The sequence below is a fragment of the Heloderma suspectum genome, chromosome 3, assembly GCF_057233095.1.
Source record: "Heloderma suspectum isolate Gila_16-S chromosome 3, 16-S_ref, whole genome shotgun sequence".
NCBI lineage: Eukaryota > Metazoa > Chordata > Lepidosauria > Squamata > Helodermatidae > Heloderma > Heloderma suspectum.
Genome location: NC_139460.1, coordinates 262,718,789 through 262,745,850, shown reverse-complemented (window position 1 = coordinate 262,745,850; position 27,062 = coordinate 262,718,789). Strand labels below are relative to the sequence as shown.

Below are 27,062 nucleotides of genomic sequence, written 5' to 3'. Positions count from 1 at the left end.
GGGTGGATGGAGCGTGGAGAATATCCCCTCCGCGTTCTGCCTGGCCTGCATTGGATAGACAGTTGCCTCCGAGTTCAGAGGCGGCTGCCTATCCCTCTAGGATTGCACCCTTAAACAGTTAGCATTAGGGTAAGTACTATAAATCCCAAGAACGATAAATCTTGATCCCAATGCATTTGAACCCCAAACTCTTCATCAGGCAACAGAAAAAGCTGACATCTGTAGAAAAGAGGCTCCAAGATAGCTGCTGACTCCTACAGTGGTCAGTGGCTCTTTTGGGGACTAGATTTCTAGTACATGAATCAATAACACCAGCCCCCAGCACTGGCTGGATTTTTGTGTTTTTTTCTTTGTAAAGAAATATCCATTCTTGTAGTAATAATGAATAAAATAATTTGTCCTCCACAAAACTGGGCCCATAGGGCAAGCAAGGGCTCACCTTATGCTGCAGCAGCCCTTCTGGGCCCAGTACTTTGTCAAAAATGTGTCGCCCCACGTGGGAATCCACAGCCGAGAGGGGATCATCCAGCAAGTAGATATCGGCATTGCTGTACACAGCTCTAGCCAGGCTGACGCGTTGTTTCTGGCCTCCGCTCAGGTTAATGCCCTGCAGAAGAAAGAAGCCAAGCTAGGATCTCTGAGCCCTCTCTGTGGTTGAGTACCAGTGGTGTTGTCACTGGTAACATGGCTCTGGCGTGGTTTTTAGAGCAGGAACAATGATGCCATCATCCCAAGCAGCACTTGGTTGCTTGCTGGGTTCGAGCCCTATCGCATGAGATAATCAGAGGCTTCCAAGTTTTACTATTATTTGTGATTAGGGTGGCCATGTATCCTACATTACACACTTTCAGATGTCTATGTGCACTCTGCTGTCTCCATTCCTAGGGGGCTACTAATTTTTGTGGACTTCTTTGCAAGCCATATTCCTGCATACACCCAAAAGTCCCCTATTTCTTCTGCCATAAATTTCACTGGACTGCAAGTGCCCAAGCAAGCCTTTCACCCTCCCTGCCATACTTGCACCAGCTTATCCTCCCAGATTTACCATGCCTCTTCTCCCATAGAGCCCAAAGTTGGTACCTTCTCCCCAATCTCAGTGAGATCTCTTCCTGGAAGCAGCTGCAAGTCTGGGAGGAGAGCACAGGCTTCTATGACCTGTTGGTATCGAGCCTCATTGAGGGGTGAACCAAAAAGGATGTTGTCCTTCAGTGTAGCATTCTGGATCCATGCTTGCTGAGGCACATAGGCCACGGAGCCCTGAATAAAAAGATGACAATGGCATCCAACTCATCAAGATAGTACCTGGGAAAGGCTGTAAAGGCAATAGTCTGGATCTGACAAGTGTTGGGAAAAGCACATGAAATACACAACTGGGAGCATGTAGTCCTGATCTACACATGTGGTAGAATGACTCATTAAAGGCTCTGAGGCAATGGATTGTATCACTTTAGAATGCAGGTGGGCAATTACATTTTTTAAAGGCTCTCCTAGGTGGAAAATCTCTGCAAGTAGAAAATGAGCACAACAAGGGAGGGAGTTGGGATTGAATCTCTCTCCTTAATAGTACTAGTTCTTTACTTACAAGGAGTTTTTAACATGGAAGAACATTCTAAAGAGGCATTCTTAACCTGATGTCTAAATTTCCAGAATGACAGCTGTTGCAGCAAAAACAAGGTGTGGCACCTTAAAGACCAACACATTCATCATGGCATAAGCTTTTATGGACTACACCAGACGTCATCAGATGCATAGGGTGTTATCATTACTTACCAGTATATATACATATGGTAGGGGATGGGGATTGTTGTACTGATTAACACATTCAGCGTGTTTAAAAAATAAAATAAGCATCTTTGTCAACTCTATCTCCTGGGGTTTGAATAGGGTTAATCAGCTCACCAATGCAAAAATGTCTGTGTCATCATCCAACAATTGTTTTGTGAATGGCCACCATTAATAAGGTAATTACCAATGTCTGTACTTTCTGCATTTCATTTCCTTCTGCTCTCACTGTTTACAATCTCTCTCTCTCTCTCTCTCTCTCTGTCACACACACACACACACACACGTACATATCCTGAGAACTCAGGATAACACTTCATGCATCTGATAAAGTCCACAAAAGCTTATGCCATAATAAATGTGATAGTCTTTCAGGTGCTACAAGACTCTTGGTTGTTTTTGCTACAGACTGAAGTGATACAATCCAATTTACCATCTCAGGATTTTACTACCTTGTTCTGCTGTATATGTAGACCAGGTGCAACAAATGATGAAGATGGCTTTCACCTCACCTGAATATTGATGTGCCCCTTGATGTTTTCCATTTCGCCCAACATCGCTGACACCAGCGAGGATTTTCCTGATCCTACAGCCCCCACTACAGCCAACAAGCATCCGTGTGGAATTTTCAGGTTTATGCTGCAGGGGAAAAGTAACACAAAGGCCGATAGAGGTCATGGCTGGAGGCACGTAAATGGAAGTGGTTGTCAGCCCTTAGGGCTGGGGAGAATGTGCCCTGATGAGAGAAGCTTTTGCCCTCTTGTCCTACTTGTGGGCTTCCCACAGGCAGCTGGTTGGCCACTGTGAACAGAATGCTGGACTAGATAGGCCCTTGGTCTGATTCAGCAGGGCTCCTCTTGTGTTCTTAAGCAGTGCCAGAACATTCTTTTAGACCAAGAGGCCTGGTTTACCTTTTCCTGCCTGACCCTAAAGCAAAGGATGACATCTCTCCCCGCAACACAACTGATCCTGTGTGTGGCAACTCACTCTCTAATGGTGGCATCAGAATCCTGTTCCCAGGCAAAGGAGGCCTCAGAGAAATACACAGCGCAGCCTGGGGAAGAAAGGTAGGGTAGTGACATCATCATCAACAGCAGAGTAGGAACTATTCTAACCCAGTCACAGGACACAAACCACATCTGTTCTTCTTATGCACAATCAGCAGCCTTCTGCATTCACTCCAGCACCCTGCCTGTTCTGGCCCCCAGACCCTAACCCTAACCTTTGTTTACCAGGGCTGGGTTCATGCCATATGGCTGAAGTGTTCAGATCTTCACTGCCCAGATACCGCTCTAGCCGTTCGGTAGATACATTGACCTGTAAGGTGTAGAGGCAAAGTCAGGCATGGCAGGCTCAATGTCACTATCCAGTACTGTTGGGCAGTTATCGGGGCCTCGGCAGGGTCCAACGCCAATGCCTGCCCTGGGCCCCACTTTAAACATTTTTTCAGTGTTCCAAACAGTGCCATGTAGCTGGGCCTGGGAGCCACCATTTCCATTTTCTACAATGCCCCCAATGCAGAGTTATGGCAGGACATTGTGGGAAATTAAAATGGCAGCCCCCAGAACCAGCCACCCAGCACTGATTGGAGCCCTGCTAGGTAAGCCTGCTGATATAAGAGGGGCCCACAAAAGGGCATATTGTCATGGGGACCCTCAGATCTGGAGTTGACCTTGAGGCATGGGGATGCTTGGTGCCTTCTGATGCTCCAAGGCTTATTGAGGGACACCACTACCATGCAGACTGAACAAGGACGTGATACACAACCTGCAATAGAATTCTGAATAGGACTTCATGGCCAATTGTACAATCCAGGACCAAACCATGTCACTCTACAAATAGGGTATGGGCACTAAGCCCTTAGCTGCCCTGGGGTCAGGCAGGCTCCCCCTTCCCCTTCAGTTACATGGTATATGTCCCTCACAAGCCTGCTCACCTGCACGAGGGAGGACAGCACCAATGGCAGCATGCCAAGGGGGAAGCGCAGGACATTGAAGAGAGATATAGCAGTGAAGGCCTTTTGTGCATCCAAGACATTGTTCTCATCCACCATCATATACACACCAAAGGTTGCCACAGAGACCTAGGGACCGAGAGCAACAGTGTGAGGTGTGACGTCTTCACTGGAAGGAATGAGCAGAAGGAACTACAACTGTATACTGTGTCAGGAAGATTGCGCATCTAAAGCATTTGTTTGGGAGATGGGGGAAACTTGCACCTAGAAAGGAAGGAACATGAGCTAGGGAGAGGTTTGGAACTGCCAGGGTTGGGCCTCTGTGCCAAACCCTTGCTAGGCCTCACCTACATCAATGATTATTGCTGCCTCTCTTAAGACGGGAATCTCAGTATACTAATTTGCATCTGATAATTCAGGTGTGGTTAAGCACAATTTATCACCTGACATTAAGAATTAACTTTTCTGAAAGGCTAAGCAAGCAACAACTTGCTTTGTTTTCTTGCCTCAGCTAGTTCTAAAGTTTAGGCTTTTCCTTATTATGTTTTATTTTAATTATATCCAGGCTAGATAGAACATAACAAAAAGTAAGCATGGTTGAAAGTGGTGCAGCTTTGAGACTGGCAGCTTATGCCTGCTTGTGTATCAGACCCATGATCCCCAAACCTTTAGGATCCAAGTCAACCTTCCCCAACCTGGCTTCTTCAACCTGTGTTGGACTACAACCCCCATAATTCCCAACCTGGAGGTAACCCGGGTGGGGGAAGGATGATGTAAGTAGTCTCCTCTGTGATGTCTCCATCTCTGTCCCTTTGTGGATGGCATACACAGATGACATCCCCACCCCCAACAACAAAAAGAGCCCTTCAGTCTGTGTTACCCAGGAACCTACACTGAGCATGCACAGAATTCTCAGATTTGATGTTGCCAAAGGAACAGAACACCCCAGGCACAAACTGTACTGTTTTGCACTGGTCTAGAGAAAACATAGGGTTATTTGTGACCTTGAGTGCCAGAGGACATCATACTTCAGAGGGAAAGGATACACAAAGACCATACTCTTCCCTGAGCCTATTGGGCAGATAAGCAAACTGGAACATCCTCCTGTGAATATCAGGAAGGCAACGTTACCAAGAGCAACAGAACCCACATGATTCATCATAGGAGACATCCAAATATAATACTGAATAGAGCAGCTTTGCCAGCCTGGTGCCCTCCAGAAGTGTTGGACTGCAACTCCCATCATTCCCAGCTAGCTGGGAGTTGCAGTCCAACATATCTGGAGGGCACGAGGCTGGAACAGAATGTGAGGCAAGGATAAACAATCTTCGTATATAGCTTTGCCCAGTTTCTGAGTCAGCAAATGTTTGGATATACATGTTAGTATGTCCAAAACTTTTAGTTGGTTTATCCCATTCCCACTCCCTTTGGGCTCCATTTCCAGGCATTCTCTTACTAGGAAAGGTGCACAGATGAAGACAAAGACAGAGATTGATTGCAGGTTGACAAAATGCAGCAGCCCCTTCAGCTCACGTGCCCGGATCCTTTCAACTTGCTTCTGAAATGATGGCTCCCAGGCAAACAGCTTCAGGATCTGAGGGATGCTCATGGTCAGATATGGGTCTTGGCCGCAGAGAGCTCTCCAGCCCTTCAGAACAGAGGGGGGCTCCACCCTGCCCTGTCCCATTTCATTATGGGCAGTATCCAGCCCTTTGGCCATTAAGAGCAGACAATGGCAAGGCAGATGCTGACCTCTGGTTCTGAACAGCATCTAGCAGAGACCACAGGCAATGTTCTCCTGTTTCCATACCCCTGGTCTGTCTAACCCAGGGATGGGGAAATTGTGGCCCTTGGCCTCATTTCAAACTCCGCCCACTTTGACCCTGGCTCCACCCATGTTTGGCTCCACTCACCTTGATGCCACTGAGGATTTCATTCATTACTTTCATGCGCTCATCCTTGTACTTCATGTTCTTCATCTGAACAAAGATGACTAAAGTAAGCAATGGGGAGCGGACAATTGTCACAGCCCCACATAAAACACAGCCTGATAGGAAAACACATGCATTGACAAGCGAGTTTTGCTCAGACTCTGACAGTTAAAGGCACCACATTGCTGCAATTCAGTTCTGCTTCTCCAATAGATCTCTGAAAGTGATACTGGGGGACTGATTTTCTGCCCTATGGGACTTCTCCTACTGAGTTCTGCAAGGTTCAGTCTTGCCCCTCTAGGCTTTTTAACATATAAATTAAATCCACTGGGAAGCACTGCTCAGGGATTTGGGGTAAAATATCATCCGTATGCTGATGACACTCAGCTCTATTTCTTCCTTTTTTAAAATACTTAAAAAAATTATTGTGACAAGGATTCCTGCATAAAAGGAGAATAACATCAGTAGAACAATAATGGACCTTTAAACCAGTAATGAAACAGCAACAACAAACTGCTGGGTTACTGACTAAAGGACATTAGCAGGTGGGGTAAGGCATAAAGTGATTTCTCCTTTTCAGTGAGGCCAACTGTGATGCAGGCATCCACGCTTTAATTAAAGCAGTGACAGTCAGAACCAGTGGAGGCTGGTGGCTCTGATTTTGGTGGGGCTGTGAGTCCATTCTGGGTTTCAGTCAGAACCAGCCAGAACTCTAAAGGAGCTATCCAAGGTGCTTAAGCTATTTTGGGGATAGGGTTCAACACTTTGGATACTCCTTTAGAGTTCTGGCTGGTTCTGACTGAAACCCAGAATGGATTCACAGTCCCACAGCCACCAGTCTCCACTGGTCAGAAATTGTGCTGGGATTGGGGAAATATGGTAGCATTTGGAGAAAGAGCTCCAGCTGCTTCTGCTTCAGTTAAACTGCTGGAGGGGATGGCGGGGGAACCAGCGGGATGAAAAGGTTTATTAAAAGAAAACAAAAGAGCTGTCATGCTGCTGCCCACCACTTAGGTAAATCTCCCTGCCCCTACCAACACTGGTGAACTGGTTCAACCTGGCAAGAAGTAAGTGTGTGTGTGTGTTCCACACAAAGTTATTTGTGGACTGGGACTGGGGTGGTGAACTGGTGGCCAGTTCAAGGCTGTCTTAATGCCTGGCCAGCACAGTCACTGGCCAACAAGAAACAAGCATTGCCACCTATCGCCAAAGTACAGAAGCAAAAGGAGCACAGGACAATAAAGGACGAGGGGTAAGATGTACAGGACCAGGGGAGTATAAAAGCTCTAGAACAGGGATGCTGAACCTCTTTCAGCCAAGGGCCAAATTCCATTTTGGAGAAGTTCTCAGGGGCCACATTTCAGTAGTGGGTGGGACCAAAGCAAAAGGTATGAGGCCAAAAATACCAGCATATTTTAGCTTAGAACTCTGACTGCCAGTAACTAAGCCTTAGCAGAGGCATTCCAACCTTTTAGAATTGGTCTAAAATTCCAACATTTTAGAATGGGGGGAAATGTGCAAAACCCAGGAAACCACAAACTGATTGGCAGCTGTGGGAAAGGATGCATGGCCATCTGGAGAACCCCAGAGGGCTGGATTGGGACCACAGGTAGGCCTGGGAGTCTGAGGTTCAACACCCTTGCTCTGGAATGATGGACAGAAGCAAGCCTGGACTCACCTGGATCTGCCTGGCCTTGGTGACCAGCACAGCATTGACAGGGATCAGCAGCACCATCACCCCAACCCCAGCAAACACAGAGGGGCCCAGCTCCCCCCACAGAAACATAATGGACAGCACAATCTGCAGTGGAGAAGACCACAGCTGGTGCACAAAGTTTGTAAAGTCCATGAAGCGCTGGGCATCCACTGACATCAGATTTACTGTCTCGCCCACCGTGGATTCCTTCCGAGTGGTACTGGAGACCTTGAGGGCCTGGGGGCAGATACAGCAGTTACTATAAGATCCAGGGGTAGAAAAGTGCCATTTCCATGAGGGACCAGGGTGCCCAGCAGTTTCTGAGGAGACAATTAAGTCTTGAAACGGATAGTGTTATTCTAATGTAGCCTTTGTAATCTTTGTAAACCGCCCAAAGAGCTTCAGCTATTGGGTGGTATAGAAATGTAAATAATAATAATAATAATAATAATAATAATTCCCCATTCTGGTGCCCTCCAGGCATATTGGACTACAACTCCCACAATCCCTGAACCACAGCTGGCTGGGGATTGTGGGAGTTGTAGTCCAACACCCCCATGGGGCATTGTGGGAGTTGTAGTCCAACACACCCAGAAGGCACCAAGGTGGGGAAGGCTGTTCTAGCCTGTGAGATAGGTAACCCATTTGATGGGTAACCAATTCTCATCCCAAAACAGGCAGGCAGGCATGAAGATCCACAAGCGGTATGTGTTACACTTCCATTCCAGTTCTCTGTTTCTGCCCTTGCTACAGGCAGATCCAACTCAGCTGCCCCCACGCAAACCCACCTAGGAGGAAAGTAGCCACTCAGCATTGGGGAAAGCACCCGCACCAGGGGAAGGACCAGCTGACCTTCTTGTAGATGGCAGCCATGAGAGCGGTGCGCACACTCATGCCCAGCTCAAAGCAGAGCTGGAAATACTGCTGCAGACAGAAAGACTGCACCAGGGCAGTCACAAACAGCAGCACGGCGTAGAGGTAGCCATGCCAGAGGTAGGCGTTTGGATCCAACACAAAGTTGATGATCAGCCTGTGAGGGAAGAGAGCCCAAGCATCAGCCTAAATGCCACCCAGCCTTGCACAGACCAGCTTCAAGAACACACTGCTCCGAGTCCTGAACATCAGCCTCCACTTCCTCCATACACAGACCAGACACCTTTCCCATCAGGCTTTGCAATGCAAGCATTTGAGCATTCTGCATCAGCATGATAGTCAGCCTGGAGGGGCCCATCCCAACTCTTTGATTCTGTTATTCAGTGCTATACATGCCAACTCAGAAATAAGCATCATTGAGTTCATTGGGACTTGCTTGCAATGAAGTGTGTACAGGACTGCAGCCTTAGTGGTATCTCTCATTTAATTCTAAAGACTAACCCTCCCACCCCCGCCCCCAGTGCAGGGATCAGACTAACCTCTTCTCTGGAACAAGACCTGCTGCTTTCTCTCTGCAATTAACAGCTAATGTGGGATCATAGCTACGCTATTAAACCTGGACCTGGGGAAACCTGTGTTCAAATCCCAGCCATGGACAAGTCACTGTCTCTCAGCATGCTCCTCATCTATAAAATCATACTCAATTACCATTTTAAAACAGAAGTGCATAAAGAAATTGTTTTGCATGCTTGCTGGTTGGGGGATGCTAGGAGTTGTAGCCCAGCACATTGGGAGGGCAAAGATTGGAGAAGGCTGCCTTATGGCCATATATATTTCGGGCAGTTTAAGAGGTGAAGCCTGCATGGTGATGTGTCTGCCAGCTGCAAAGGGATCAGTGCTCATGAGGCTGATGCTCTTTTGGCAAGTGCTAGAAAGGAGCTAGTCGTCATTGTACATGAGGCTAACAATAATATTGGGAAAGGTGGAGGGGAAATCTTGGAAATGAAGGATGCAATCCTATGCATGTTTAGACAGAAAAAAAGTCCTACAACTCCCAGCATTAAGAACATAAGGACATAAGAAAAACCATGCTGGATCAGACCAAGGGTCCATCTAGTCCAGCATTCTGTTCAAACAGGGGCCAACCAGCTGCCCGCAGGAAATCCACAAGCAGGACATGAATGCAACAGCACCCTCTCACCCCTGTTCCCCAGCAACTGGTGTACATAGGCTCACCGCCTCTGGTACTGGAGGTAGCAAAATAGCCATCAAGACTAGTAGCCATTGACAGCCTTTTCCTTCCAGAATTTGTCTAACCCCTTTTAAAGCCATCCACATTAATGGCCATCACTATATGCTGTGGTAGCGAATTCAGTAGTTTAACTATGTGCTGTGTGAAGAAGTCCTTCCTTTAATTGTCCTCAATCTCCCATGGTTGGCTGGGGAATGCTGGGAGTTGTAGGACTTTTTTCAGTCTAAATATGCATAGGATTGTACCCTAAGAGTATTATCCTAAGCAGAAGACAGGTGCCTAGGTTCTGAATTACCAACATCAGCCTCATTATAAGAAGTCTGGGAAGAATTAAATGTAAGAAGGTCTCTTTAAAAGCCATCCAGAAAAGTGTAGCGAGAAGCTTCAGACTAGTGGATTTTACTCATGTGTACAGCACATGGATTGTTCCTCAAAAACCATGAGAATGTTTGAAGGTGTCACTCAGCATGTGAATGGTCAATAGTGTTTATCTGGGTTTCCAGGCAGTGTTTGACAAGGTCCTGCATCAAAGGCTTGTTTAAACTCTAGCATCAATGCAGTGATTCTCCACTCTCATCTGCTACTCACTTGGGGCACAAGGAAAGCTTAGAACAAAACCTGAAGCTGGGACTCACTTCAGCAGCTGCGGGCTCACAAATATCAGCACGTCATGCACCGCCTTGAACGCCACAGTTTTCAGAACGTTCCCAGCAAAGGTTCGAATCACAGTAACCATCAGCCAGTGCTTAGCATAGTCACCTCTGGAGTCTCCTTTGACCGCCTTTTCTTTGTGCTTTCTCTGTTTCTCTTCCTAAATTCAAAGCAGAATATAGGAACATAACACAGCCACCTTTTGATGACTTAATATATTAGAACATAGGAAGCTGCCTTATACCGCGTTTGATCATTGTTTCATCTAGCCCAGTATTGCGGCTCTCCAGGGTTTCAGGCCTTTCCCAGCCCTACCTGGAGATACCAGAGATCAAACCTGGGACCTTCTGCATGCAAAGCAGGGGCTCTTCCACTGAGCTACAGCCCCTCCCTTAGGCATCAAGCAGCTCCCAACTCTCAGGTTGGGTGGCCCACACAGAGCCAGTCTTCATGCCACCAGGCCCCAAAATGTGTATGGGGGTGGTGGTGGAGAGGGAGATCTTGTGTGTAGGAGTTCTTCCCATTCCTTCCAAATCACGGCATCTGGAAGTGAAATATAGGGTTTCCCACAAGGTTATAGTATATACCAGAACCAATGCATCCTGACTTTGGGCCTTGCTCAAGCCATTCCTGTAGTCTGTGGCTGCTGAATGCTGTTTCCTCTTCCGGTGCCGCAAATCCAGTGCCCGCTGAGCCTTTCTGACCCCAGCCTTCATGTTCTCCTCAAACTTGCCAAGCACCTGCCGCGTCTTAACTTCATCCTTCAACTCCCAGAGGTCGTCCATCTGTAATGGCTTTCGATAGCCCTTTACCACCATACTGTAAAGTACATTAAACCCTTTCAGGCACCCAAAGTCAGACACCTTGGCAGCTCTTCTTTCCGCTATTTTTTTTGCATTGACCCTGCTTAGCCACAACGATTAAATTAGAGCAGTATCAATAGTGGGAAATTTTGTGTGATGCTGGGGAGCCTGCCAGGGATTTGGGGTGGGGGACTGCCTGCTCCCCATCAACTGGTACCATTTGGACTGAAATAATAATTCCTAAAGGCTAGACCTGTTAATTAGACACAGCAGGAGCAAAATAAAGGATTGAAATAGAGCCTGGCAAGAAGGTTAACCTCAGTATGGTATACTTAGAGCTACATCGCACTATGGATTATTTATTTCATGAATAAAATGGTCCTTCTCCATTTTATCCTCACGACAACCGTGTGAGGTAGGCTAGGCTGAGAGTCAGGGACTGGCCCAAAGTCACCCAGTGAGCTTCATGGCCAAGTAGGGACAAGAACCCAGATCTCCAGAGTCCCAGTCCAACACTCCAACTGCTACACCAAGCTGGGTCTCTTCACCATTGAAGTATTTCTGATCCAGAGTCCCTTGCTCTCTCAGCCTTTAGCTCTCCCCTCCCACAAACCGTACACATTTTCCAAATTGCTTCAGTCCCAACCCACAGATCCCTGTTCTTCTAGTCTTTTAAAAGTTGCTAGGTACTGAAAAGATTCAGGGTACAGGCCATAAGACAAAAATGTGCATACAAATTGCATATGGTAATTTATATGTCTATATGTCTACAAGCAAATGTAGACATAATTGCTAGAATTTATTTAAATTTAACAGAAGGCGAGGCAAGACCTTTAATTTCCCATCCGTATCATGCCAAATAAAATAAAATCTTCTATTAATTTGCACCCCACCCCTAGATCACTCTAAATCAATATTTCCTCATCAGTTACAATTAAGTTACAATGGCTATGAACAGCGTCTATAAAAACTGGACAAAAAAGGTGAGTAAGAGGCTTTTTTCACAAGCATTTTCATACATGCCCCTAAAAGTGGCAAATTCCTTCTGACACTACTCTGCTTGGGCTCAGTGAAGATACACCCTGGCCACACAGCTGATTGGTGGCTTGAGGCATGCTTGTGCTCTCTGCTCTCCACCCTCGCAGCACAGCTGATCAGTGGCAGCGTGAGGTGTCCAGCCCCTCGGACCTGGGGTATGAAGCAAAATATTCAGGGCACACAGACTCTAAGACCACCCCTATCAATACCTCCATGTACTTATCTTTTCCATTCAGAGCTGCATACCTGTTGTACCAATGGAAAGTGATGAAGCTCAGGAAAGAGGCTGTGATCTCTGGGTTCTGTGAAACAAAGGAGGTAGAATGCCAAGGTGAAAAATTCAGGGGTGTAACTGATTTTACCTTCACCTTTCAAGACAAAATCTTGAAGATGTGGAAGGCTTCTTTTGAGATCACTCCACCGCCCAGCGTGTCAGGTGGACCAGATCTGACCACCGCAACTAAGGCTCCAGGGGAGTTGATATTTGGGAGAGTTTCCCATCCCATCAGGCCCATTCAGGGAGCTGCACCAAAATGGGGACACATGGGGGACACTGTGCAGAATTCCCATCTCAAGGTTATCCTACAAGCCTGGAACATATGATAAATGACACTCACTTTCTTTGCAGCCTCTTTCATTTCAGGGGCGATGTCAGAAATAACAGAGAGGACCAACAGGATGAGCTGAAGCCCGTAGGAGAGCAAGAAGAAGCTGAACCGTGGCATATCAGTGGTGGAGCCCTGCAGAAGAGGAAAGCAAGTGGGAGTTACTAGTAGAAGTACCAAAAGGTGAGCTTGGCCAGCATTTTCCCAGGCAATTCAGGCTAGGGCTGAGCACCAGGAAACTCTTGCCTGTGCCTTCTTTTTGGCGCAGACATTTGTTCCTGCTTGTCCCAACCCAAGGAGAATCCTGAGCAAGATGATGGGTGAACCACAGTGGGTAGATTTGCTGAGATGAACATGGCAAACCGTGTCTTCTTCATATGCAGTGGGACCATTGGGGCCATCTCATCCTTTCCCATCCTGGGCTGCAGCACTAGCAACCAGAAGGCCTGGTGCAGCTATTCCATCTTTTCTTCCATAATGGATTTTCATGGTAAGAAAAAAAGATGGAAGAAGCAGTGGGAAAACACTGGAGGGCTATACATGGCAGATGATGATGTCTGCCCCCCCCCCCCGCCAAATTCCATGAATGCGGCAGAGCAATGGCGTGTTAAAAACCTCGTCTGGCCGTGCCCCTAGTTTCTCATATACCTCCTGTACTTCTAACCTGCATTGCTTGTCGGATTAGAGTCTGGAGCTGAAACACACCACAGAGCACAGAAAAGATGAGGAAAAAGAAGAGAATCCATGAGTCCCTGTTCAGAGTGAAGCGGCGGCTGTTGTGAATCAGCAAAACGAGCACCTGCAGTACAGAGAGAGCAGAGGGATGACAGGACTAGGTTTCAGGGCCAGCCCAAGACATTGCGCTGCCTGAGGCAAAACAACCAGATTGCACCTCCACCCATTCCAGTGACAAAAGCCAACCATCCTGATAGCTGAAACTTAGTTCAACACTGCAAGTGAGGGCAGCAGGCTAGCTCGGGGGCACACAGCTCTGTCCTCAGCACCTTGCTGCTGCTCCTCAAGCCCCAGCAACTGCCTCTTGCTGCCTCAATCTGCCTAATGGTGGGGCCGGCCCTGCTAGGTCGGTTTCAGAGTTGGGAAATGGAAGGAGTGCTCCACAAACACATTGTGTCAAGCTGGACATGGAATTTGATCATTGAGAGCAGCTTGGATTATCAATCTTCATCTCCTCCTCCACTTTATTACAGTCATAAGACCTGACTAAGGTAAAATACAGAACACAAATAGCAGAACACAAGAAATGCAATTTCTCCAGTTTAGCTAATCCAGTCAGCCAGTTGAACTCTTATACACATGGCAATTAGAAAAACATGTTAGCCACCTGTTCAATAATGTGTTGGCATTCTTAGTTCACTGAACACGCTCACTTGAGACAAGCTCAGCACCATGGCTTGTGACATCTAGTGGAGTCTGCAGTGAACTTCAAACAAAGGGCAGGCTGATCATAAGACCTGCTGGTGTTAATGATAAAATAGAGAATGGCCTCCAGTCCCAGCATTCTATTACAGCTAAACTTATAGAGTGCTCAAAAATCCATCTCCACTTCCTGGCTCAGATCGACTAGCCAAGACCTAACTAGATATAACAAACCAGATCTTAAACTTCTAGAGCAATAGCTGTGTTAGTTTGTTGCAGCAAATACATAAATGAAAGAGAAAAAGGGGAAGAGTCCTGTGTCACCTTAAAGATTAACTAATTGATTATGGCATAAACTTTGGTGGGCTAGATTCTACTAGTCCACAAAAGCTTATGCCATAATAAATTTGTTTGTCTTTTAAGGGTACAATCCTATGCATGTTTAGACAGAACAAAATCCTATAGCTCCAGCATTGCCCAGCCAGCCATACTGGCTAGGGAATGCTGGCAGGTGCAGGACTTTTGTCTGTCTAAACATGCATAGGATTGTACCCTTAAAAGACTCTTAGATGTGTGTGTGTGGGTTTAATAGCAGCTGCAGGGGTAGTAGGTGGCTCTGAATCTGATTGGGACTTCAGTCCTGGGGAAGCTGTGTGTATGTGCACGCGCGCATGCGCCCACACATTTAACACCCCCCCCCCAGCTGTTTTCTTGAAGAAGAAAAAATGTCCTAGTCCATAGCTGCTAATTGCCCCTGCAGGAAATAGGGAAGTTTCTTACTGTGAATTTCTGTTTCCTGTATCTTCTGGAGGGCATTCCAAGACCATAGCCCCTCCCACTGGACAACAGGCATGGTCCAATAAAAAAGCATCATCTCCAGGGGGAGGAGCTACCCAACCTTCCCAGACTGGACTGGAAAAGCCAGGAACTCCACCAACTCCACCTTCAAAAGGAACCATGAAAGGTAGAACCAAGTGCCCCCAAAGAAGAGGCCACCAACTCAACTCCAACTAATGCAACAAAACAGGGAAAACAGGGGAAGGTTATTAAACCAGGTTACAGGAAAAACTACCTACTGCCACCCACATGTATAGAGGAGGCAAAGCCTGTAGGGAATAAAATGGCTACACCAGCTACCAAGGTGGGTGAAATGCCCTCCAGACGATACAGAAAACAGGTATTCACAGTAAGAAACTTCCTTATCTCCTGTATCTTCTGCAGGGCATTCCAAGACCTTTGGGATGTGCCAAAGCAGTACTATCCCTCAGGAGGGATCAAGATGTACCATTCACTGGACATGAACCCTCTGCAAGACCTATCTACCAAAAGCGGAGTCCACTGAGAAGAAGATGTCAATCTTATAGTGTTTGGCAAAGGTATGCAGAGAAGCCCAAATAGCATTACCTCTGAATGCTGCCATAGTGACCGCTTCCCTAAGAGAATGTGCCATCATTCCAGGGGGAGACACTGGATGCATCCCTTAGCCATCTGGAAATGGTAGAAGAGGAAACCTTCCTACCCAAAGAACAACTCTGGTGAGAAAGAACAAGGCCTTGGTTTTCCGGATAGGCACCGTCCCATCCAGGTAAAAATGGAGTGCTCTACGCACGTCTAATTTATGCCAAACCTGTTCCTGGGGATGAACAGGCTTGGGACAAAAAGAAGGCAGAACCGCCTCCTGCTGCCAATGAAAAACCAAGTTGACCTTGGGGAGAAAAGTGGGATCTATTCTTAGCATCATCTCGTCCTGATGAAAAATTCAGAGTTGGGAGTCTGGAGACAACCCCCCCAATTCTAGTGGAAGTGATTGCCACAAGAAAAACAGTTTTTAAAGTCAGTATTTTAAGAGAACAGGAGGTTTGTGGCTCAAAGGGAGAGGCTATGAGAGCCTTACAGATCCAATTCAGGTTCCATGTGGGGAATGTATGCACTGTAGGAGGGTTGATAAGGGCAGCTCCTCGTAGAATCCTCTGAATGTGAGGATGACTGGAAAAAGTCCACTTCCCCCTACAGTTCAACATGGTGTTTAGGGTAGCCACCTGGCATTTAAGCATACTGGTGCTAAGGCTCTTGAAGGAATTCCAAAATGGAGGCTGTATCATCTGCTTTGGGAATCCTACCCATTGCCCTACACCAGGCAATGAAGGGTTTCCAAGTATTGTCATAAATCCTGTTGTATAGCTATGATGAGAAGCGAGAAGGGTGTTCAATACCACTTCCAAATACCCTTAACTATTGAGCCACTGCTGCTCAGCCTCCAAATGGTCAGCTGGAACATCACCAGTAGGGGATGGACAATGAGACCTTGGGAGAGAAGGTCCTTGCTGGGAGGAAGTGGGCAACAATCCTGAATTGACATGTTCACTAACTCCAGGAACCATGACCTTCTCAGCCAATGTGGAACAACCAGAATTACCCCTGCCAACAGTAGGCGGACCTGCTAAAGCACCTGCAGGATGAAGGGAATCAGGGGGAAAGAGTACAGCAGACCCCCGGCTAAGGGCAGACATCCGCTGACAGTGGATGTAGATGTCTTGAAATGAAATGACCCACTTGAGCATTCTCAGGTCCTCTGCCCACAGGTATACTGCCCAGGTAAAGATAGAATTAGTAAGTGAGGCCTTAAAGGCCAAAGCTGAGGCCTCAAAACCCCTTCACAAAGCAGCCTCCACCCGGTTGTCACAGAGATGCTTAGGGTCACCCTCCCCCTCAATAGGGATGATAGCAGAGGAGGCCAAAGCTGCCACTGGAGCATCCACCATTGGTACTTTGAGAGAGTCCATAACCACCTCCAGCAAAAAATAAAGCTTGTTGGCCACCAGATTTCAGGGTGGACACTGAGCCCATAGAATCCCAGAGTACTTCTGATTCTGAGGAAGAGCAGTCGCTCCTGGGAGAGGAGCGCGCTCCTCTTTCCCAGGGCCAACAGCTGACAGAGATTCCTCCCACCAGCATTCCTAGCTTAGATAGCAGTCCAAGGAGTGACAGAGCGCGGGAAGCAGACTTGATGGACGCGCGACGCCGACGCAGAGAGCGGCGCCAAATGGAGGGCGCAGAAAGGAGGCGTAGTGCCCGGCTGGCGCGCAAACAACGGCTGCGCCCAGAGGATCCAAGGGAAAAGGGGAGGGACTCTCCCTAGTCCTTAAGTTCAGGGGTCTGCCAGTAATTCCCTTTCAAACAGGGACCAACTGTTCCAACTTAGGGCATAGGTACTCTGCTGTTCATAACTAGTTGCTAACGGTAGAGTTGTTAAGTTGTAAAAGAGGAATAAAGCTTTGAAAAGAATCCATTTGTCTGTGTCTGGACTTGGCTGCTGGATTAGACTGAGAGAGGCCTCCAAGGAGCCCTTGACACCAGGAGAGAAGCTTTGGCCCTAGCAGGACTGGCCCATTCATCCCTCTGAACCTTGTCCATAAAGTCTGGAAAAGGAACCTTGAGGGGCTTGGGTGGACCCTGGAAGGATCACCCCCTTGGCCTCTTTTGGAAGAGGAACCTCAGAGGGGGCAGCCTTGTCACCCATGTTTCCCAACTTCAAAACACGAACGGCCTTGATAAATAAGGTGGAAAAAGCTCAAGAGGAAAAAGCCTCTGTTGTGCTGAGGCATCCACCTCTAAATCCTCTTCCGAAAGTTCCCCCTCCTCCCTCCCTTCAGAATTTACCGAAACCACTGAGTATTCCAGCAAGAGGCCTGTTCTGGGTGAGAAACCCTTCTCATGCCTCTTCGTCGCCGTGGAAGGCAGAAGCAAGGGGAACGAGGAATGTTGGGAGGAACGTTTATATCTCCTTTCATTGGGCTTTCCTCCTCTGAGAGAGTGTCTAGACAGGAAGACTGTCTGGAGGAACTGTGTGATGAGGAAGATGAAGGAGAGGGAGATCCATGCTCCCTCTTTCCCTTTCCTGTGCGTAGATCTGCTCCTTGAAGAGTGACTATGCTTCTTTCTCTTCCCCTTATGGGATTTATGGGCTCCTGAAGAGGAACAGGAGCAGCAGATTCTCTCCCCTTCTCCTGGCTGTGTGATGGTGGATCTAACCTCTTTTGAAACCAGCTACCTAACCCATGCCAGAACGTTGGGGTGGGCCAGATCCTCATTAAGGTCAGGTGCTCTCTGGGCTAGGTAGATGGGATTCAGGGAATGATTCACCCCTGCCATTTCATCCACCGAATCCACAGGCCACTGAAGAGAACACTGGGAAGAGTCATTTCTCTTTGATGGTGCCGCCTGCTCCTGCTCTCTCATTGAAGCTTCCATCCTAAGCTTTGAACTCCTCAGCCTTCCTCAGCCCCATTTAGGGGAAGGTTAGAACGAGTTTGGGGGGAGATGCACAGCCAAATGAGACTTGCTTCCCCAGTCCCTTGTTGGGAGGGATGGGGAGCCACTTGACTGACGGACCCTTGAAAGGTGAAAAAATCAACACGTGACAGCCCACTCTCTTCTCAGTTACAGAAAGTGTGTGCGAGCGATGGCCCGGTGTCCTCCATACCTTACACTGTATGCCTGCCTGGGGCCTGACCTCTTCCTGGTTAGGGAGAGCAAGGGGCCAGATGACAAACATCCGAATGCTTTCTGTAGCAAAAAAGAAAATAGAGCTGAGAGCCACGCTCCCTTCAGTCAGGGATGGGTGGGGCTGTGTGCTTCGGACCCACCGGCTCTGATGCAAATAAGGGTGGCAAAGTCAACCCGACAGTCCAGCCTCCTCCTGGTTAGACAGAGCTTTGGACCCGATCAGCTCATGAGGCACTTCCACCCACACCTATGAGGCCTGGCTACCTGGTGAGATGTTCTGAGATAGAGCTCCGACAACAGGTGTGGCTGGCTTTCCCTCACTAGGAAACAGTGTGGCTAAAACCACCTCTAGTGAACACCAACCCCATTCCTGGAGGCTAAGCTGGAAGGGGAAGGAAAATGAGGAAATATATGAAGAGGGGAAAAGAAAAATCCTGTCAAAAACACTTAAAAACTACTGCTGAGTTTCCAGAGCTCCGCAAAGACCCTGCTGTACTGTCACCAGGCCGGACCAGTCTGGGAAGGTTGGGTAGCTCCTCCCGCTGGAGAGGATTTTTTTTTATTGGACGCTGCCTGTCGCCCAGTGGGAGCGGCCAAACCAAAGGTCTGGGAATGATCCCGAGAAGATACAGGAGAATATAAAGATACTGTCCTCAGGGACAAATTAGATGTGACATGTGAGATGTGACAACCACAGATTTCCCTTTCAAAGAAAAAATAATAATTAGCAGACCCAGGCAGCTATTTTGAAGATCAGGGAAGTGGCACTTAGAGTGTTTTTCCTGCCATGCCCTTGTCCTAATGTAAATCCCTTCCCAAAGCTACAAATCAGTACTAGTCTGGCCCAGGACTAGTATTAGGATTAGTAAGACCCAGTGGAAACAGATCAGGGTTGAAATTGTGAATCTAGAGTTGGCATCGTTGTGGGGAAAAGAAACTTAAGCAAAGAAAAGGAACACTTTCATCCCCACGCAGGCAGCAAGGGTTGGCTCTCACCCAAGTGATGATGTAGAGTGCAGGATTTGTGTACTGGACAATAGGATTTCGCTGCAGGGGCTGCTCAGAGTTTTCAATGACCGTGAAAATCAATTCCGTTAGTGCCACCAGTAAGAGCAATCCAGTCAGCATCTGGACAAAGGAAGAGAGGGAGTATCAGATTGCTACCCACAGGTTCCAAAAGAACAAGGCTGCAAGGAGCTTCCAAACAACCATGGAGAAGCAGCAGCTGTAGGCAAGACGCCAGCCCACAGGGAGTACCGTGATTCAGTGGCTTGCCCAAACACATCACTATGTCTCTTGTCTTCCATCAAGTCATTTCTTTATATACGCCTCCCCTGTAATTGGCCCACAAAAGCTTATGCCATAATATGTTTGCTAGTTTTTAAGGCAGGGATGGAGAACATGTGGCTCTCCAGAGGTTGTTGGACTGCAACTTCCATCATCCCTCACCACTGGCTATGCTGGCTAGGACTGAAGGGAGTTGCAGTCCAAAACATCTGGAGAGCACTGCTTTAAGGTGCCACAAGACTTTGTTGTTTTTGGACACACAGTAAGTTCGCAACATATATAAATACAAGAATATTCCATAATAATCAAGTTTGTGACAAAAAATGAATAAGTAATCAAAACTTACAGTCACAGAGCAAACTATTTCACAAATCGATACAATACTCAGTTCCTAACAATTCATTATACTAGAATGAACAAGAATACCATAGTGACAGCATCAAGTAGTAAGTCACAGTTCAAAGGCTTCTGGTTCAAGGACACCTCTAAACTTGTCACGCACACACTGGCTTTTTTGCTCTTCCCACCCTTCATCTTTCAGTTAAGCACAGACCCATACTTCATTACCTACAATGATTGCTGTACCCTTTGGGGTGTCATACATCCTTACCAGTGGAGTAGTGATAAACTATGAAGTGTAGGCACCTATCATGACAATTTCCATAGCTATGCCCCCAGGGATAGTCCAAAAAGGCAGGCAACTGTGTTGATCCATGAGAGCGAGTGAGAGAGAGAGAGAGTGTGTGTGCGCGCGCGCGCGTGTGTGTGTGTGTGTGAGAGAGAGAGAGAGAGAGAGAGAGAGAGAGAGAGAGGACTTTTGCAAGTATTTTGTAAAGCTAATAGGTCTTGAATACCCATTCAAGAGCACACCACACCAAAATTCTCTGCATTACAACAGGGATAGCTCGCAACAATGTATTGTTGGTGGGGAAATCTGTTTCCCCCCAGCTGCTGTGAGGAGTGCAGCTAAGCTCATGGGAAGAGAGAAGCCTGCGGTGAGGATGGCAGATGCCAACATTGTCCCTGCTAATCAGAAAGTCTGGGTGCTTTAACCCTGCAAGTTTTGGCTCCACTGCCTCTGATCCTTACCACTCTGCTCATCTCCCAGTGAACCGCTGTGCCCTTTGGGCTGAGTACACCTTGCTCTCACCCTATTACAAACTCTGCGACATGCCTTTCTCTCCCACCTGCTTAGCGAGGAAAACCTTTGTGACAGACGATTTCTTCATCTTAGAGGTACATATGGCGAGAAGCTGCCATGGGCCAAAGAGCCAGAGGAAACCCAAAGGGATCCAGACAAGAACAGTCTGTTCAAAGCAGAGTGTCAGGTCGGCGTCATCACGATCCAGTAGAGAGGAGTTCTGGAGGCATTAAAGACAAACAACTAAGGCATATGAGATAAGCCCACACCCACTAAAACCTGTGACCTGGGGTAGTCTCCCACCTATCCATGCCACCTGCCACTATCCCTTGTACCTCCTCCCCAGGGTCCACTGCAGCTCTGCTCAGACAACAACCACATACCTGTCCACAGCAGTTACCACAATTCCAATTCCACAGCACCTGTCATGAGTCCATCACCATATGCCATAACAACCTCTTTCAGGGATTTGCCGCATCTGCCCAATTTATCCTAACACAACCCCAGTATAACTGACATCCCCCATCATTCTCTACCCCAGTTTTTTTCCACCATGTTCCATTGATTCCCAGCTACCTTTATTCACAATACACATCCATTCAGTATGACTCCACTGTAACCAAGCCAGGTATTCACACTAGGAAACAGCATCTGAGGACACTTTCAGGTGGTATTATTTTTTTTTTTATTGAAAGGTGGCTTACAACAATAACAACTGATAAACAAAACAGCCAACATTTATAAAAACAACAAACACCAGCATAAAACATCTGGGCTAGACAGTACAAAACGCTTACATTACAATTGCAGCTACAACCCAGAATAGTCTGATAAAACATAAGCAGGGGAAGGCCAGTGTAACTAAGTCTTCAGGGCCTTCCTAAAAGCCTGCAATGATGGGGCCTGGCTGACCCCTGATGGCAATGCATTCCAGAGGTGAGGGGCCACTGAGTAAGAGGCCCTCTCTTGTGCACTTAACTGCAAGTGAGAAGGGCCTCTGTGCTGATCTTACAGTGTGGGCAGGTTGATACAGGTGAAGGTGGTTCTTCAGGTAAATTGGTTCCAAACCATTGAAAACTTTAAAGGTCAAAACTAGCACTTTAAATCAGGTTCGGAAACACACCAGTAACCAGCACAGCTGGTGCAGTATAGGCATTATGTGAATGAATCACCTCACCTCCACCAAACCTGGACAGCTGTATTCTACACCAGCTGAACTATCTGAACTGTCTTCAAAGGCAGTCCCATGTACAGTGCATTACAGTAGTCCAGCCTGGACGTCAATAGTGTGTGGATAATTGATGCAAAGTCAGTTTTCTCCAGATAGGGCTGTAGCTGGCTAAGCTCTTGGACACTGCAGCCACCTGGGCTTCCCCAGTAAGCGCAGAGTCCAGGAGGACTCCCCGACTATGCATGTGGTCTTTTAGGGTGAGTGAAATCCCATCCAAGACCAGTAGTAAACCTCCTTCCAGATTAGTTGGTTTCCCAACCCACAGAACCTCTGTCTTGTCTGGATTACATCTCAGCTTGTTTATAACTGAATATTTGTATTTATTGAAATGTAACACTGATGTTTACCACCATGATACTGGGGTGAACTTATGTTGCATGTGGTATCTAATGAGAGTTGTTACCAATCATATCTATCACTTAGAGGAGGGATAGTGCACCTACAGATGTTTTGGCCTACAACTCCAAACCAGCCCTAGCCAGTATAACCAATGATGAGGGATGATGGGTATTTGCTTCTTAACAATGTTTATATACCGCTCCACATCTTAACAGATTCGGGAGAGGTGAACAATAAAAGATAAAAAGAATAAAACACCATTTTAAAAGTTGTTAAAAACAGAATACCAATGAAACCATGGCTGGTCACTCAAAGAAGACTTCTTGAAATAAAGTAGTATTTGGCAGGTGCCAAAAACAACACAATGTTGGTGCCTGCATGATCTCCAGAGGCAGGGAGTTCCAGAGAAAGGGGGCCACTACACTGAAGACTCTTCTCCAGGTGGACTCCAGTCAGGCTATAGGTCCATGTGGAACCATTAGGAGCATCCCCTCTGATGACCCCAGTGACTGGCCAGGTTGATAAGAGAGAAAGCGCTTTCTCAAGAATCCTGGTCCCAAGTTGTTTAGGGCTTTATACACTAGTAGCAAAACCTTAAACCTGGCTCGGTAGCAAACAGACAGCCAGTGCAGTTCCCTCAGCAAAGGAGTGGCATGCTGAAAAAGGGAAGCTCATGACAACAGGTGAGCTGCTGCGTTCTACACTAGCTCCAGCTTCCAGACCAGCCTTAAGGGCCCTGCATAGAGCGCATTGCAGTAATCCAGTCTTGAGGTTACTACCGCCTGTATCACTGTAGGCCAAAACATCTGGAGGTCACAGGTTCCCCACCTATGGGTTAGAGATACTACAGTAACCCTATTCAGGTGTTCACCTGCTGATGTGTGAGGGGGATGTGGACGTGCATGTAAACCCTGCCCCCAGCATTCCCATGCATCTGGTACCCTTAGATACTCTGCTGAATGTGCTTACAGAGCTCTCTTCAGACCTTCACACTCAATGCAGGCAAACATAAGCAGGCAAACACCTAAATAGGGCTTGTGTGATGTCTATATGGATGATGGTTTATGTGAACTAACTTGGTTGATATCGAGCTGGATCAACAGTAAGGTAGCTGAACTTAGTTCCCATTAAAATCAGTGGGACAACTTAGTCATGACTTAAGTCCCATTCATTTCAATGGGAACAAAGTTCAGGTAATGGGATCCAGCCTGTTGTGTTAAACTCCCACACTGAACTTTGCTTTATTCTTTCCCTTACTTCAGCCTTTAGCATTATCTCTGTTAAATATAACTGGATTTGGTTTTAACAGTAGTGGGATCAAAACTAGCTGTAAAATCGGCAAAGAAAATAAATTATTCTCTTTCTTACAGCCCAATTCTATGCACATTTACTTGGAAATAAATCCCATTGTGTTCAGAGTGCTTACTCCCAGGTACGTGTGTATAGAATATTAGCTCAAATCTGCTTAAGGTAACTACAGCATGTAGTTTTGATGAACAGTTCTAATGAAAGAGCAAATATAAATGTAGTTTTAAAGTATTATTGCATGTTTTAAGGTTTATAAGGCAAGTTACTTTTTTTCTTTTTGTAAATAACTTTTTTCAGTTCATTTTTAATGAGTCTTTCAAGAGTTTGACAAATTTTGTTTAAGCATTCTTTAACTCTTCATGTTTCGTAGTTCATGATGTGTTATAATAAATTATTCTAAGGTAAATATATAATTGTATGCAATTTCTTATTTTGTGTTTTGACTGTTTTTACAGATGAGAATTTCCCCTCGAAAAAGACATGTGCAAAAAACATTGGGAACTTACCACATTCTTATAGCTGTTATTTTGTATGTTTTTAATTGTGTAGCCTAGATTAATAGAGCAATCCTATATACAAATTACACAGGTGCAGGGATGCAGCCCAGGAAGGGGGGGGGAATGCACAACCCCGAAAAATTGAGATACAAAAATGGCAAACACACCCAGAACATCCCTTGAAACTCTGCTGTAGCCCAGCTATCAGGGTCTGTGCCAGGCCCACATGCCACCCACACATATGGAATCAATTAACTCACTATGAGGGGGACATGTGCCCAGCACACACTCCTGCATCACAACACACACGCACAACATGGAAAATGACACCACAGTGTCAGGGCCAGTGTCAAGGGTAGGCATGTTTGGGCACCTGCCAAGGGCCTTCACCCCAGCAGGGGCCCACTGACAAGGGTCCCCTGGAGTTGCTTCTCCCCTTCACCCCTGAACTCCCCCTTGAAAATTGGCCCCTACATGGCAATTAAGATAAGAAAAAAAAACACACCTTCCATTGGCACCAATGGACACTTAGGGCTCTGATCCTGGCCACTGGGAAATAGACTCAGGACTGCAATACTCCTGAGGTCAAATAAGGGGGACTCCTAGAGCTGACAACTAAGCTTCATGGTCAGACTTATCATGTGCTATAACCCTCCTGGAGTGTACCATTTCAGAATCCGGGGGAAAGGAGTATATTTGAATGCTGCCCCATATCAAACACTCTCTGGGAAACTTGCACATCAGGGAGAGAGTAAAGCTCTAAGTTTTCTTCCTGACATGTTTGCTTTCTATGAGATCCCACATGATTATACATGGGATCAATCAAACACTTGATCCCCCCAGCTGCATTCTGATATACTATGTGACATTCCTGATCACCCCACTGTGCTCTCATCTTCTCTTTCACAGTGAGATTAAACAGGCTTCCTAACCCCCTTCTCTATAGCGAAAAATTTGAGTTGGGTTATCTGTGAAACAGCTCACACGTTGTATTTTGTATAGGATGGTAACATGTCTTCAACCCATGTTTTGAAGCTCCCCCAACCTCCACCCTCTAAGGCACAAGAAGTTGAGAATAGAAATATTAATAAAAGCAGAGAAGTTTTCCCAAGGGGGGACAAAAACTAGGACAATTGCCATTTATCAGGGCAAGGAGGTCATAACACAGTTCTTCCAAAGCTCAGTGAATCCTTTGAAGCAGCACACAGAGAGGAAAAGTTTATCTTACAACCCCAATCTCACTGTACTCAGACTGCAGGCTTGGCATTGGCAGAGTGTGCACACGATAATAGCACATACACACTGCTGTGCCAAGTCACAAAGTAAACAGCCCTAACTCAGGATTTTTTGGCCATCCCCCCCACAACTCAGGACAGGCCACTAGGCTCTGGCCTTTATAATGTCCCTGTGTTGTCCCTGCCAGAAGCTGAGCAATAGCTCAGGGAGAAGAAGCTGCCACTCACCCAGAAAACAGAGCCGCAGAAGTGCTCCAAGGCTGCTGCTGCCATGGCGAGGCACTCTCTCCTCCTGCCCTTGCCCAATTGCTCTATCAGCCCCGGGAAGCTAAGCAAGGCAAAAGTCCCACATACCCAACAAAGGGGCGTTGGGAACAGCCTCTCAGTGACAGGTCATTAATCTTTAACTCCTACTGCACATTCAGCCCCATGGATCAGTTTCATGAACTTTGGGTGGTGTGGCCAGAGGAGCCAGCTAGGAGTTTCCAGAGACTTTGGGGAAGAGGAAATGACATGGAGTCCAGTGGAGAGCAGCACAGTGTCTTGGATGAAATTCCACAAGAGGAGTCCGCCACCACTCTGAGATATAAAGAATCCCCCTTCCCCAGCAACGGCATCTTGAATACTGCCCAGGAAGGCAGCTGTTTTACCATGGCCCCTTTTCCACACCAGGGGACTTTGCAAGCCATTCTCCTCCTCTGTTGATTCTAGGATAGACCCAGCCTGGCTCTGAGCTGCTGTTCTTCTGCTATCTTGCTTTCTTTGTGCCAGGGGCTTCTGAAACTATGCACCACTGTTACAGGCAGAGCCCCAGGTGTCCCAGAAGCTAGGCAGCTCCTCAGTGTGTGCCCATAGCACAGCCAGACAAATTCCAGGGAGTGACCCTGGGGATCCATAGATGAGAGGACTGAATCACAAAATGCTCCTTCCAAGACTGAGCAAATCAGGTGGGGGGAAACTAAGAAGATTCCTTCCAGGACAAAAGTCCAAAACCTGCTGTGGACCCCTTCCCCCATACCCCACACCATTAATCCCTAACTACCAGCAGTGGTATTGACTTCAGTGTTCTCCTTCCCTTTCCTCCCTGAAGAGCCACTGAAACAAGCTAAACAGAGCCAAGAGAGATTCTGCTGTCTCATTCTTTATACAATCAGTAAACCCAGAACCAACTGTGATTCAGTCCTGACAAAAGGGTCCAATGTCCATAGAAGAAACAATTTAAGTCCCTCACAGTTAATTATTACATAATCAAATTTCAGCATCTTATAAACAATGCCCCTGCAGTATTCAGATAAAAATCGGGAGCTAACGACACAACCCCAGGAAACTGGAAAACAAGAGAATGAAGATAACCTTTCCACAGTGGACAGCAATCTAGCCCCCAGTTCAGTCTTGCATTGAGACATAGGACATGACCAATATGTGGCTGTCCCACGGGATGGGATAATTCCTTCACTATGACCTTGTGTGTATGTCAGGCTATTGCAACAATGTTCCCTTTTCCCAAGGTTTCCCTTTGTGTTTGTGTAAAGGGAGCAGGAAGGTTTGGATTTAAA

General features: G+C 46.9%; 1 protein-coding gene across 1 annotated transcript in view; it reads right to left on the bottom strand.

Annotated features, from left to right (window-relative positions):
* Positions 1-25,886, bottom strand: part of ABCC2 (ATP binding cassette subfamily C member 2) — a 54,286-nt gene extending 28,400 nt beyond the window's left edge. The window contains exons 1-18 of the mRNA XM_084846661.1: positions 25,735-25,886; positions 20,943-21,116; positions 19,465-19,596; positions 13,250-13,384; positions 12,598-12,720; positions 12,227-12,282; positions 10,727-10,958; positions 10,124-10,299; positions 8,216-8,393; positions 7,346-7,600; positions 5,650-5,715; positions 5,193-5,330; positions 3,719-3,865; positions 3,015-3,099; positions 2,770-2,836; positions 2,295-2,421; positions 1,081-1,257; positions 440-607 (exon numbers count right to left, since the gene is read on the bottom strand). Of these exons, the coding sequence (XP_084702787.1) occupies positions 440-607; positions 1,081-1,257; positions 2,295-2,421; positions 2,770-2,836; positions 3,015-3,099; positions 3,719-3,865; positions 5,193-5,330; positions 5,650-5,715; positions 7,346-7,600; positions 8,216-8,393; positions 10,124-10,299; positions 10,727-10,958; positions 12,227-12,282; positions 12,598-12,720; positions 13,250-13,384; positions 19,465-19,596; positions 20,943-21,116; positions 25,735-25,779 (2,481 nt within the window). The 5' untranslated portion in view covers positions 25,780-25,886. The remainder of the gene's footprint in view (positions 1-439; positions 608-1,080; positions 1,258-2,294; positions 2,422-2,769; positions 2,837-3,014; positions 3,100-3,718; positions 3,866-5,192; positions 5,331-5,649; positions 5,716-7,345; positions 7,601-8,215; positions 8,394-10,123; positions 10,300-10,726; positions 10,959-12,226; positions 12,283-12,597; positions 12,721-13,249; positions 13,385-19,464; positions 19,597-20,942; positions 21,117-25,734) is intronic.
* Positions 25,887-27,062: the final 1,176 nt, after the last annotated feature.